Source organism: Procambarus clarkii, chromosome 1 (genome assembly GCF_040958095.1).
Source record: "Procambarus clarkii isolate CNS0578487 chromosome 1, FALCON_Pclarkii_2.0, whole genome shotgun sequence".
Taxonomy (NCBI): domain Eukaryota; kingdom Metazoa; phylum Arthropoda; class Malacostraca; order Decapoda; family Cambaridae; genus Procambarus; species Procambarus clarkii.
Window position 1 is genome coordinate 15887757 of NC_091150.1, and position 15065 is coordinate 15902821.

The 15065-nt window shown below is 35.9% G+C and overlaps 1 protein-coding gene across 1 annotated transcript; it reads left to right on the forward strand.

Moving 5' to 3' along the window:
- Positions 1-3454: 3454 nt before the first annotated feature.
- On the forward strand, positions 3455-4621 carry LOC123748903 (S-adenosylmethionine synthase-like). The gene has a single exon (XM_045731022.2). The coding sequence runs from the start codon at positions 3455-3457 to the stop codon at positions 4619-4621; it is 1167 nt and encodes a 388-aa protein (XP_045586978.2).
- The last annotated feature ends 10444 nt before the right edge of the window (positions 4622-15065 follow it).

The window sequence follows — 15065 nt, forward strand, 5'->3', positions numbered from 1 at the left end:
CTGTGGCCCGGGTAGGCTCGGCATTCTCAGAGGACACGTCGTGAGGCCACGAAGAAAGCACCAAGGATTCGGCACCGAGAGTTATGGCACCAGCGTCTTCAGCAGAAGACATCGATTGTGGATTAATCCCCTTGTAAAGTGTTAATACCCCTCCCCCTTGTGCACCCTTATTTTATATATTTAATCGGTGATGGTGAAAATTATTATATTAAGTTCTTAGCTTTCTTTCCCTACTCCCTTTAAGTTACTTGCGTCACGGATCTCATCCCTTGATAGCCACTACTGGCTTGGGAACGGATATATATATCTTCCTCTAACAACATCAGAGCAAGGACCCCGTTGCGTCCCGAGAGGGCCGTAACAGGTGGTTATCACTCAGACGAGATATGAAGCCAATCTTCATAGACAGGATGAATGACTGGTTCAGGGAATACCAAATCCCAGAAGATATTGATACATTTGTTGATGACCTTAATCACCAAATTGAAAGTTGTCTCAGAATTCAGCGCCGTACGACTCGGCGAAGACCCCCTCGGAAGAAAATGCCTCGAGGCAAAGATCCACAGAGTAAAGCTGAAGAATTAATTCACATGTGGAGTAAGGCAGCATCCTCCTCCTCCCTCTCAATGGAAATCGTCATGGAACAGCTCCTGCTACACAATGACAGAAGAACCAGAATAGCGAGAGCACAGTCTAGTGAGGATGAATATGGAGAACCTATCACAGCCCTGGAAGTAAGGGCGGCTGTTAAGAGAGGTAATATTACAGCACCTGGTGAGGATGGCATTACCTACGACATACTTAATGCACTGTGTGAAGTGTCTGGGAATCCACTACTCCAATTGTTTAACAAATCATTCCTAAATGAAGTTCTGCCCACACAATGGAAACATGCCAAAATTGTTCCCATACCAAAACCCAATGACCCTGGCAATTACAGACCTATCAGTCTCGTGTCATGTACTTGCAAGATGCTGGAAAGGATCATCCTAAAACGACTGTTGTACAAAATAGGTAGGTTTGGGGAAGGAGTCAATGGATATGTCAAAGGACGGAGCACAGCCAATTGTATAATTAATTACCTGGTTAATGACACGGCTAGGTACTCTGTATTTGTTGACATAAAAGGAGCCTTCGACAAAGCCCAGGGAATTGCGATCCTGGACGAGCTTGCATGCATGGGTGTCAAGGGGAGACTCATGAAAAGGATTGAAGACTACCTCACAGGGAGGAAAGCTAAGGTCTACTTCAATGGAGCAATCACAAGAACAATGATTATGGAACTCGGGACCCCCCAAGGAGGAGTCTTAAGCCATACACTATTCAATGTACTTATGAATGCAATTGCCAATATTGATTTTCCTGAAGGAACACAACTAGTGGGATATGCAGATGATGTCCTAATACAAGCTCCCACCTTTGATAAAATAAAACAGGCCATTGAACTCCTTGGTAGGAAATGTATTGAGCCCGGTTTCACTCTCTCCACAAACAAGACAAAAGCATACTCCCATCACAAGCGGAGAGAAAATGAAGAACTGCAAATTAATGGTGTAACACTTGAATGGGTTGACCACTATCGGTACCTTGGCGTCACTGTCGGCTCAAACAAGGGAAAGAAAGAGGAGCTCAATCAACTCATAGGAACATGCAAAAGTCGACTCGGGGAACTGAAACTGAAAGCTATGACTTGGAATGATGGCCATGGAGCCTCTATTGCTGTACTTAAAATGATGTACACAGACTATGTACGCTCCGTCATTGACAATGCAGCACCTGTTTTATGCACTTATTCACAAAGCGATATGAATAGGCTAGAAAGCATACAGGATGAAGCCATTTCAATCATTCTTGGAGTTCCAAAGAAAAAAACTGCTGAAATGTCCAATCTACAAAAAGAGTTATCCCTTCCCAGTATTAAAGAATGAATTGTGGAACTGAATGCTAAGCTTGCAATTAAGATTGCCAGAGATCCCTATTATAATGACATGGCTAAAAAAATAATTAGCTCTGTGCTACTTTCAGGGGGAAACAAGAGAAGCAAACAATGGCATCACAGAGCAGTCTGCTACCTTGAAGATCTTCACCTACTTCAACAAGCTCGTGAGCTCATGCCTGTAGAAAGATTACCTCCCTGGGTGGATCCCCTGAATGACTCGTGTAGGATTATCATCAATGATATGGTAAAGAAAAAAACCAACATGGTACCCCAAGAAATGAGCCACAAGTATCTTAAGGAAATTTATAATGAAGCTGGAGATGAACTAGATCAAATCTTCACTGATGGGTCATCTAATCCTATTAATGGCCGGGCGGGTGCAGCATACACGGTAATTAAGAAGGATGATGTATTTTTTCCACCAAAAAATGAGGAAAAAGCGCGCATTGAGAACTATACCTCTTCAACACAAGCAGAGTTAACTGCCATTGCTATGGTGTTAAGGTATATTATTGAACAGAATACTACTGGTGCAGTGATTTGCACTGATTCGAGAGCAGCACTGCAAAGCCTAAATAAAGATCGGGGCGAGAATCTTTCAATAGTCGCTGAAATTAAGAGAGTTGTGAAGGGTACTAACCAACCAGGGAAGAGTTGTCAAGTTCCTGTGGATTCCCTCCCATGTTGGAATCTATGGAAATGAACGCGCAGATGTGTTGGCAGCTGAAGGCGCTTAGGGAGACCATATTGAATACTTCATACCCAAGACTCTTCTAGAAATTAGAAGTATTATAAGGGAACATCATCGTCATCTCAATCATTTAGAACCAAAAAAAAAGAGAATGTGGTGGTTGCGGGAGAGAATCAATAATAAAGAAAAAACGTCTTGGATACAAATGTTCACACGTACAGCAGCTTTTTGTTAACAACATATAATAAGGATGATTTATAATGTATCTTATCTACCATTTGACAGAGATGTTTACCTTGGAGACCGGTTGGAAATATATGAATTGAATTTCAAATCTTATTGTTCCTTCTATTACATTTTTATATATGACAATTATATAACTATAATAAATACTTCTATAATTATTGACACAATATTATTATCCCTTTCACCAGATGGAATTATGTTCATTAAGAGTTAAGGATTACAGGTTACAAAATTATACATTCACTCTTCCAATTAGAATGAGTAATAATGTTTTTTTTTTAATGGTTTATAATCATTTCAAAATAAAATAAATGATCCATATTCTTTTTTGACCCACAGTTTTGTTATAAGACAGAGCAGCTGCACACTTGCTTTACAGTTGCTTAGTTGCTCTCTCTCCACGTGACCAGGTTAGCGTTCTCTCTCTCTCTCTTCACACAACTAGGTCAATGTTTTTAATAATATTTCTTTACATAACGGATTTTTATTTAGCTAAAATCTAGCCAAGGAAACCTGGTCCCAAATTCAAGAGTACTTAGAAGTAACATTTTAGTTCCCCAGGATAGTGCGCTGAGAGCATGGATGGAGATCATGAGACGTTCCTCTTCACCAGTGAGAGCGTAGGCGAAGGCCACCCTGACAAAATTTGCGATAAGATCAGCGACGCAGTGCTTGATGCCCATCTTAGCCAGGACCATGACGCCAAAGTTGCTTGTGAAACGTGTACCAAAACTGGTATGATCCTGATCTGTGGGGAGATTACGTCCAAGGCCCAAGTTGATTATCAACAAATTGTGCGTGATATTGTTAAGAAAATTGGTTTTGATGATTCACGAAAGGGCTTTGACTACAAGACCTGCAATATTCTTCTGGCCCTGGAGCAAAAGTGTGCGGAGATTGCTAATGGTGTACACATTGGGCGCAGTGATGACAACATTGGTTTAGGGGACCAGGGACTGATGTTTGGTTATGCCACTGATGAGACCGATGAGTGCATGCCCTTAACTATTATGCTGGCACACCGTCTCAATCAGAAGATTGCAGAGCTGCGAAGAGATGGGACGTTCTGGTGGGCGCGACCTGACTGTAAGACTCAGGTCACATGCCAGTATGCCTTCGATCAAGGAGCTGTAATTCCAAAAAGAGTGAACACTGTTGTCGCTTCTGTACAGCACTCAGAACAAATTACTGTCGAAGCTTTGCGTGACGAGATTATGGAGAAGGTCATCAAGGTCATTATTCCTGAAAAATATATAGATGCTCAAACGAAATACCACATCAACCCTTGCGGAGAATTCATCATGGGTGGACCTCAAGGTAACGCTGGGCTAACTGGTAGGAAAATCATCGTCGACACTTACGGTGGGTGGGGCGCTCACGGCGGGGGAGCGTTCTCTGGCAAAGATTATACAAAGATTGACCGCTCAGCGGCCTATGCCGCCCGATGGGTTGCCAAGTCACTGGTGAAAAACAAATTATGCAGACGCTGTTTGGTTCAGGTATCTTACGCCATTAGTGTTGTGCACCCCATAAGCATCAGCATCTTCCACTATGGCACCTCACAGTACACATCAAAACAGCTTCTGAAGATTGTTAACCACAACTTTGATCTACGACTAGGACATATTGTCAAGGAGCTGGGCTTAAAGAGACCAATCTACACAGAGACTTCGTGTTATGGACATTTTGGACGGCAACAGTTCTCTTGGGAGCAGCCCAAGAATTTGACCATCCCTGAATTTTAGAGTCACGAAGTTAGTTAGCCATTGTAAAGTTTTCCTTACAGAACTGGCTGTCATGTAGGTGGATTAATATATATTTGTCAATTATCTATTAGAAACGAAATATGAATACAGTGCAAGTAATTCAGACATTTTGACAATTATAATAAAATTATTTGTTTTTTCATGCAACGTAAGTTGAGTTTTATTTCTAAATACCTCAATTTTTACAGTGTGAGTCCCTGTTGGAATGGTCAAAGACCGGAATCTAAAGGAGAGACACCCGTGCCGTTCCGGACTTCCCTCTCTCTCTCTCTCTCTCTCTCTCTCTTGGGAGGAGGGTGTAAGGTGTCTTTGTATCATAATTAAAAATAATTCTTAAGGGTGACTATGGCCAGTCTGCTGATACAGACAAGTAGTGTTCGGTGGGAACCTTTAATTTTATATTCAATTGATAATTTTATATACTTTTTTGACGTTTTATATACCAGAGTACATAAAATCCCCGGGCCTTTTATATCTCCGAGTAAATAAAATTAAAATGACCCTATAAATAGATAGAATTTGGTTTTTATTCTTATAAGGTGACATCAGTGTCTGGGTCAAGATAAATACGTTTTCTTCCTTTAAACTGAATCCAGTTTTTATCTTTTCGGTGGGGGTTCTCTGTGGTCCTCCTCCTCCTCCTCCTACTCCTCCTCCTCCTCCTTCTCCTCCTCCTCCTCCTCCTCCTCCTTCTCCTCCAACTGTTTGTGGTTCTCCTCCTTCTCCTCCTCCTCCTCCTCCTTCTCCTCCAACTGTTTGTGGTTCTCCTCCTCCTCCTCCTCCTTCTCCTCCAACTGTTTGTGGTTCTCCTCCTCCTCCTTCTACTGTTTGTAAAGTTTTTACCTTTCCTACTCCTTCTCCTGCATCTTGTAATTCTCCTCCTCCATGTGATTCTTTTATTTGTTCTTCTTTCTCGACTTCCACATTAATGCTAAATTTAATGCTAGCAAATGTGTCTGAGGAATTAATATTCTTAGCCAACATTTTACATTCCACCTCATTATGACCGTCTTCGAGTTCAAGTTTCATAACCACGAATGGGGGTAGTGAATTTTCTTTCATTGGGAAACTGTCCGAATAAAATCCACAATTAAATATATCTTGACTTGCAGCATGGGTACATGATATCAACAATTTGTTCATGTAAAATCGTTTTCTTTCCTTTCGAAATTTTATACGTGATGCATCTAAATTGTTCTTTAATTTGACGTCTTTTATTTCATTTAGATCTGTATAATTATCAGGTATGAAATTATGGAAATTCCATAGAAATATTAATATAATTGGATTTTTTGTATAATATCCCCTATCATTATTAGAATTTCTATATAGTTTATGTACGTAATATGCAGGATAACCATTGGTAAAGTATTGGTGGATTTTATCATAATAACTAAGGAATTTATTAAAGGGTTGAATTAGTGTCTTGTCAGTTTCAGCAATATTTTTAGGATTATACGAAATTGGTGGTTTGGGAACAATAAAGAGACCTTTATAAGTTTTTATGTCTTCGATAAATGGCGAGAATAATGATTCTACAAGTTTGGATTTCATTTTGAATTTTCGAAGTTCAGACGAATCTGTTTGACAAACGAATTCTTTTGTTTCTTGGGCATATTCTTTTGTTTCCTGTGGTAGTTTAGAGAAATCTGCTTGACAGATGGAGGATTGTAATAATTCTTGAAGTAATTCATGAGGTTGTTCGACGGATTTCATTTGACTGATGACGTGAGGAACGCCAGAGGACTCATTTTCAATTGTTTGAGGTAGTTCAGAGGCCTCGGTTGTTAATGTTTCTTCAGAGGTCTCAGTTTGTAATGTTTCTTGAGGCAGATCGGGGGCCTCAGTTTTTGATGTTTCTTGAGGTTCTTGAGGCAGTTCGGAGGCCTCAGTTGTTAATGTTTGTTGGGGCGGTTCAGAGGTTTCAATTTGTAATGTTTCTTCGGCCGGTTCAGAGGCCTCAGTTTTGGGTGTTTCTTGAGGCAGTTCAGAAGCCTCAGTGGTTGTTTTTTCTTGAGGCAGTTCATGAGGTGTTCTGCTGACTGATGTTAATGATTCTTGAGGTACTTTAGAAGCTTCTGTTGGACCGAGAGAGGATTGTTGAGATAGTTCAATGGACGTTAATGATTCTTGAGGTACTTTAGAAGCTTCTGTTGGACCGAGGGAGGATTGTTGAGATAGTTCAATGGACTCTGTTGTTGTGTCATGGCTGATGGAATTGTAATTGTTTTCCTTTTTATATAATTTTTTTAGTATTTTTAGATTTTTTTCCGTGAATTAATGACTACTATAACTGTTAGGAAAATAATTAATATTATTAAAATAATAATTGTTGACAGTAGATTATTCATTCCTAATTTTCTCTTTTTTTAATTATATGATTTTTAATTCAGATATTTTTAAAAAATATACACTTTAACTCAGAAACTTATTTATAGATTCAATTAGGGGTCGAAAATTCATACATTCTCCCTCACCGTTTTTATCCTGTTGAGTAGTTTTCCAGTATCAAGTGATATTGGATATTATATTAAATATTGGAATACCATTCAATATTGAATGAGTAATTCAATGTTAAATGAGTCATTCAATGTTGGATTGTTTTCCAGTATCCAGCACTATACTATATAATCTATATTATGTCGATATTGATTAGTTTTCTGGTTAGTATCAAATGATATTGGATAGTATATTCAACATTGAACATGTGCAGATGTGACAACAGTCACAAACACCCTGATGGATAGTTGAAAAAAAAAGAGATTTGAGTCCCTGATTAAAAAAAAAGACTACTACTACTACCCTACTTAAATTACTTACTGTTTTGCTTACTGAACACTGTAATACAACAGGTGTTGATACAAACTCTAATCCAAAAAATGTCGTCCGTACCACAGGTGTTATTAGAAAACATATTTTCACTGGTTCCATATCGTCATCTTTTGATTATTTGTTCCAGAGTTTGTAAAATTTGGAGCCATGTTATTCTTGACTCGTCATACATGCCATTCCGCACTCTTCATCATCGATTAATATGGGATTCGTATACTCTTTTCCCTAGTCCACTTCTACACAGCAATGAAGACGGTAATTTGTCTCTTTACAATGCATCCTATATTGTGGAACAATTATGTTACATCAAATACAACATAACCGATGGAAGATACTGTATGAGAGGCCTTCTAAAGATGATCGAGACTAAAATGAATAACTGGTCGAAAATGGGTCAAGAAAAAAAAGACTGAACTATTTGAGTTATTGAATGATCATCCTGTGTTTACATCAGCATTAAAAACAATGACGAGTGTTAATCATCCTTTAAAAGGTATGATAAACAAAATCAAAGTGTGGTCTTTAGTGACAGCTATGACAATGTTCTCTCGGGATACAGATGAAATTTTACAATTGTTAAATATTTGTCTTCGAATGTATCCCACGTCAACTGTTCTGGATATTTATTATGGATATATAGTTATTTTTCTTTTTTCTTTTCAAAACTTACAGCAATCTAATATTAATCATTATAAGGTACATTCTGCACTCTATCTGACCGAAAATATAATTCTTCAGTCATCAGAACAAACATATTATTGTGAACAGGCCCTTCTAATCAATCATGTTCCAAGTAAAGGTGAAATTACATGTGTCGATTATGTTCCTGGAGTGGATATAGTCAGTATAGTTTTGAAGATAGTAAAGCGGCATTCATCTTTGCAATTTTTTATTATCGAATCGCAGCCATAATCACCACTTGTACAACAGTTACCGCAAAATGCTATTTGTTCATTTTCTATGTTTAATTCTTTTTCTTTTTCTTTTGATGTATTGGTGCTTATGCCAGATTCTTGTGACATTAATAGGGAGGAAGACTGGAGAAAAAAAGTGAAAGAAATTTCAGTAATCAAATTTAGAAACATTTTATCCTATGAACAGAATAAACCCTGTTACAATTTAAATATTAATGTATATCTACTAATGGTAAGTAAGAGGAATTAGGATTTATGTTGGATTATGTATTGTATTTTGGGACTACATAACTTTATAATTCCTGTAAGTACTGAAATTTGTCAGGTGCAAGAAAGTAGTTGTGAAGACAATGTTTTAGTTATTTGTTCATCTATTTCAAGTATATATATGTACTGTTATGACCATTATTGTAATTCTTCTATGGAAAAATTTTGTGTTATTACAATAGATGGGAGTTTTGAAAGATTTCTAGATGAAGTTCTCTCTATATATAATTTATATGACCGACATGAATATGATGGTGAATGCAATTGTTGGTTACCACCTCCGTTAACTTACAGTGAGATTTATAGTGCCTATGCATTATGTTTTCATAGAACACCAGATTTTATATTTTGGTTAAAAACAAAATGCACCTTTAATGGTGAATATCATCCAAGTTTTAATTATTATATCATTTATACAGATATGTTAATAACATTTCAAACTATGCCAACATTTTCATTAGTTCGATTATTTAAAGGAAAAGATGTAATTTGTGAACATCATATGATTGCAACAATCACTAACAATTTAAAATTTGATGTATTGGAAATTGAACTGAATAATTCATTTGAAAAAGATATTAATACACTTCTTGGACAACAATTGGCAACATTTAATGAAAATAATATAAGTGAACGCCACTACTGTCTTCATTGTTCTAAATCTCTAAAGGATGAATATTTTGCTCTAAAACAAAAAATCATTTCCGGTGATATGGTAGCGGTAAGATTTACACGTTTTAATAGTTTTAATTTAATATGTGCTCAATGTGCAAATATCAATAATGAGGAATAACTGTATATTAATATTTTATTTAATCCTATTTTATATAAAAAAATGCACATTTAAACTGACCATGTATTAATTATTATATTATAAATACACATATGTTACAACAGGTTGTTAAACTATACCAACTAACTTTCTATTTTAGTTACCATCTCAATGAGGTTTATGATGTTTATACATTATCATAGAACACCAATTTTTATATTTTTTGGGGGTTAAATTAAGTTTTGAGTCGGGGTCAGGAAGGATGGCAGTGGCGACACTTCTTCATACTGAGTGGTACCGGATGTGAATGCTTTTTATAGAAGCTCATGGTCGATTGATGTCACTGAATGTATTGATACATTTATAATGTTTATTATTATTTTAGTTTTGATTAGCTAATGATACCTTTTATATTACAAATATTATGCTAAACTCTTTCATCTGAAACCGCCTGCCGTCATGTCAGTCATGACGGAGGAGGTGCTGCTGCTGCTCCCGTGCTGTGCTTTGCTTTGCCCTCGGCCAAAGACGCCCATTTCGCCTCTCTCGCGATCACAGGGTCCACCCCCGGGGCTATTGTGCCGGCTTCCTCTTCGGGTTTTTCGAGGTTCGGTGCCTTGGCACCTTCCCGAGCCCTCGCTCAATGATGATAACTTAGAAGAAGAGGAAGAATATATTTGTACATGCCAAGCATCGGTTTTTGCGAGTTTGCATTGAGCATCGGGAGCACGCTTGTGCTGGAAGAAGAAGGATGGTGGATGGTTTGTTGTCCAGGGAGGAATCATTGTGATTTAATGAAATCCATAACTATAAATAATTTTTATTATTATACTCCATATTAATACAGTTTAGAAATTATATTCCTAACTAGCTAGTTAGCTAGCTTAGTCGTTTTTTTACCATATTCGACAAAATGATATATGTGTGATTGGTAAGAGGAAAATCATGACGAGTCAGGTGAACATTTTCATGACGGGTTTGTAGGAAAAAAAAGGGTGACTGGTTGCGGACCGGACCGAGGAGTTGCTGGGCCTCGGGGTTGTCCTTATATGGCCTCAAGCAATTTGACCACCACCACCAGGACCAGGACCTTTAAGAGCAATACTTCCACTACTAGGACCACAACCTCAAAAAGCACCACCACCACCACAGCCAGGACCAGAACCACCAAGAGCACCACCATCACCGCCAGGACCAGTGCATCCAAGAGCGCCATCATCACCACCGCCAGAACTTGCGCCTCCAAGAACACCACCACTAAGGCCATCGCTGCAAGCACCAGCTTATCCATTGTACTCTGTGATAGAATGAGAGAAAGATATTCTTTATCTGTATATTTATAATGGTTTCACGAAATTAATCACAGATAGGATGGGGTGACAGGGGTAGAACAACACATATGGAAAGAGAGCCAAGTGCAAGTGCCATAAAAAAAGTATCTATCTTACATTGTTAAGATGAAATTTGGGAAAATCATAGGTACCACCACTCACACTATATCCACACCAGTGACAGCTCCTGCCAGAACCCCCATCATCATCTTCTTCTTGTAAATCATCGCTGTTGTTATTTATTTGAAAATTATGCAAGGATTTTTGGTTTCAATTATATACATTCAAACTTCCCACCTATGTCTTTTTCTTCCTCAAAATGTAACATATTTTTTTTAGGATTTTTTTTTTAAGTGATTGTTTCTTATAAAGAAAAATCTATTGTAAATGGGATATAAAAAACTATGAATAAAAAATATAGAAATATTCCTTTTGGAAAATTTAAGAGTAAATTAGAATATCGTGTATATAAATCTATATTTTATCATTTAACAAAAAAACAAAAAAATAATAATATCAAAGTAGAAATAAACAAAAGAGGACTATTAAAAAATAACCAACTATTTGAAATTTATATATATTTCGCAGATTTACAATTAGGTATAGAAATTCAAGGTCCTACTCATTATATAGACATTGAACAAATTAACCGAGATTTAAAAATAAAAAATGTTTAATAATAATGGGATTATTTTGTTATATGTAGGATTTAATACTGTAATGCATGATATACTAACTTGTTTAAATATTATTACTAAAAAGATAATTATATAAAAAATAAGGTATGTAAATCAAATCATATATAGATTTTTCAAGGAAATCCGGCTGAGTCGGTCCATTTATCAGCTGGGCAAGTCTATTGTGATGTATATGATGACAGGATGTAAGAGAGATACCCACACTGTCTTGTGCATTCTAATAGGGGACGGAGAGGAGATATGCCGGTCTGAGCTGGGTTAAGAGTTACTCCAACGAGCATCTTTTAGCTAATCCTTAAAATCATCTCTTGAAGGTATTGTATGACATTTACATTATTTATATTAAAAAATCCTAATCTTTTTATTTGCCATTGTATTATATATATATTTCTGAGCTTATAATATACAAAGACCTTTTTTTTGTCATTTTCAGATAATTATAAAATGATGGTGATGTTGGTGGTATTGTGGGTGTTGGTTGGAACTGTATTCAGTCAATCTTCATCTAACAAACAAGATGTGTGGAGTAAATCAATCAATGAAAATGAGATGTGTAAAATTCACAAACTACAAGTTTGGGCTTTGTTAATAATTCTTATGTTGGTATATTGGTGTTATAATAATGGTCAGATGGATAACGAAGACATAGTGATCAATATAATATAATGTTAAGACAAATTGTCCTAGTGTTAGGTGGTTGCCTGTTTTGGGAGATATGAATCTAAGTACAACTTTGCTTGCTTAACAAACTTTTAAATAGTTTAAATGATACAACCATTTTGGGGGGGTTTCCCCCCCCCCCCCCTCTATACTACTAAATTTTACATCATTGATTAAATATGGCTGATTTAGTATATAGATAGGAATTGAATAAAGGATATTTCATTTCTATATCTCTTTTATTCGCTCTAAATAAACCTTTTCTCTATGATCCTTGTCAAATATTCTTGCATCATTTAGTATTTTTGAAGTGCTCACACATCACATCTTGAAACGATCCCGATCTGCAGCAGCTGTGTTCCACATTTTACCATCTATTCTAGCTTTCTGATAGGCATATGCCCATGCATATAAATATCGTATCGTTATATGTGGATTAAATTGAACTTCCTTTTTCATTTTTTCTTTTCTCTCCTCCATTATCCTCTATTTGACAAGTACACGTTTAGGTTCAGGTCTGAAAAGAAAACAAATAAAGAATTACACTCCCACGATGATTGATTGATTGTGAAGAAACAAATAATATTTTAAACTAACACTTGGAGAGAGAGAGAGCAGTTCTAAATAAACCCTTGCTCTTCTTGTTGAGGGCAGTCACCTACTACTCAGGCAGTGTTATTGTGCTGGGTTTTTCTTTGACAAAACACATCCCAGTGAGCCATCCCCTTCTCTTCCCTTCATTGTAAATATATAAATATATAACATTGGGTAGGAGAAAGAGAGAGAGAGAGAGAAATATATTCTCAAATGGTTATTGATCAGTTAAATAATTATAAAAACATAATGAAAAATAAATCACAAATAACTGGGTAAGATGATCACTGAGGAAACGTTTTTAATTACTTCATGAGCATGAGCAAAAATAATCTTTTAAAATATAAGTAACTATAGCCTCTCAAGTCTGTATCAGTCTGACTGGATTGGTATATAAAAGAGATTGCCAGGCTCTGTAAACCATTACAGGTTCGCCATACTTCATGGACACTTTATTCTGAGTAGTAAAACAACAATAACTTAATCTAAAGCACATTCAACATTTAATGTTTCTTCAACCCCAACCCCAAACGTATGTTGTATAATTTACTTAAGTCTATTATAACCAAGTTAATTATTAAGTAACAAAAATAAAGTATATCATATTACAGTAATGTACTAAGAGTCAATGTATATATTATAAATCAGAATAATTATATAAATTAATTATTTTTGTTTTCTTTTCAGGTGGAAGTGAAATAATTCTCTTAGAGATGTCACTTGATCCAAAAAAGAAACATACAACAAAAAACTTTTTATGTCATATATGTGGAAAAAAATATAGTGCAATAAGAAGCCTAACGATCCATTTCACAACTCATACAAAGAAGACTATCATTTTTACAGTTCATACCGGTAAAAATCCAAAGTGCAGTGAATGCGAACAAAAAAACACATTAGAGAAAAATGGTTTTCATGTGAAGTATGTAGAAAAAAATTCATTAAAAAATGCGACTTGACTAGACATATGGGAACACACAGAGTAAAATGGTTAAAATGTCAATTGTATGGGAATAGATTTAGGGATGAATATAACTTGACCCAACATTTAAAATTAATCCACATGATTCAGCATTTGAAAACAAACAGTGGAAAAAAATATGATATATGTGGAAACAAACACCAAATCAGTCCCAAATCTTTAAACAACTTTTTTACTTGTTTTGAATGTGGAACTGTATTTAAAAGCATAACCAGCCTGGACGAACATTTGTTGGAACAGTTTACCAAAGATATATCAGCTTTAGATTTGATAACTCCAGACATTCATTTTCAGACGTTTTTTGAAAACTAATAAGTGTATTGGAACATTGACCAAATCTTTAAACAACTTTTTTACTTGTTTTGAATGTAGAACTGTATTTAAAAGCATAACCAGCCTGGATGAACATTTGTTGGAACAGTTTACCAAAGATACATCAGCTTTAGATTTGATAACTCCGACATTCATTTTCAGACATGGTGAAATTAAAAAAAAAAAAAAATGTTCCATTAAATCTTGTGTGGTTGATAAGTACTTATGTAAGTAATAATGTTTTTCTATATCTTATTTTAAGTTAGTTAAAAATTTATGACCTCTTGTCAGCTTGGGTTTTATAAATTTTTAGCAATTCCTGCTAATAATTTGTAATTGTATAACAGCAATTATAAAAACTGAAGCCCAGACTTGCCACTGGGTGTGCTTGTTCTGCTTGACTTGTCATTGGCTGTACTTGTTCTGCCTGACTTGTCACTGGGTGTGCTTGTTCTGCCTGACTTGTCATTGGGTGCGCTTGTTCTGCCTGACTTGTCACTGGCTGTACTTGTTCTGCCTGACTTGTCACTGGCTGTACTTGTTCTGCCTGACTTGTCACTGGCTGTACTTGTTCTGCCTGACTGACTTGTCACTGGCTGTACTTAAATCATTATTACCATTGAGATGTTGTGGGTAATTATAACTGTATATAATTAAAGTCAGAATCATCCTTTATTAACTTATTTACCTTATAAATAAATACCTTATTAAATTAAACCTCACATTAGTACAAGACAGGAATTTTTTGGGGTGCATAATTTTAAAAATCAAAACTATTATTAATGTCATCAATTCTCATTATATATTTCCACACAATAACAACTCCAATAATCATATGATATTGTCTATTCTCATACAAAAATGAACAGCAGACTTAATAAAAATAAGCACACTAGATGTTTGTACATGAATGTATTTTTCATTTAAAACACTTTTAATAACCATAGGAAAGTTGGAACCAAACATTATCCCTAGTCGTCCTTTGAAACTTTTAAGTATACTAACGATAGTCATATAAAAATTCCCAATTGGTTCATTGATTATAAGTATATTGCCATTTG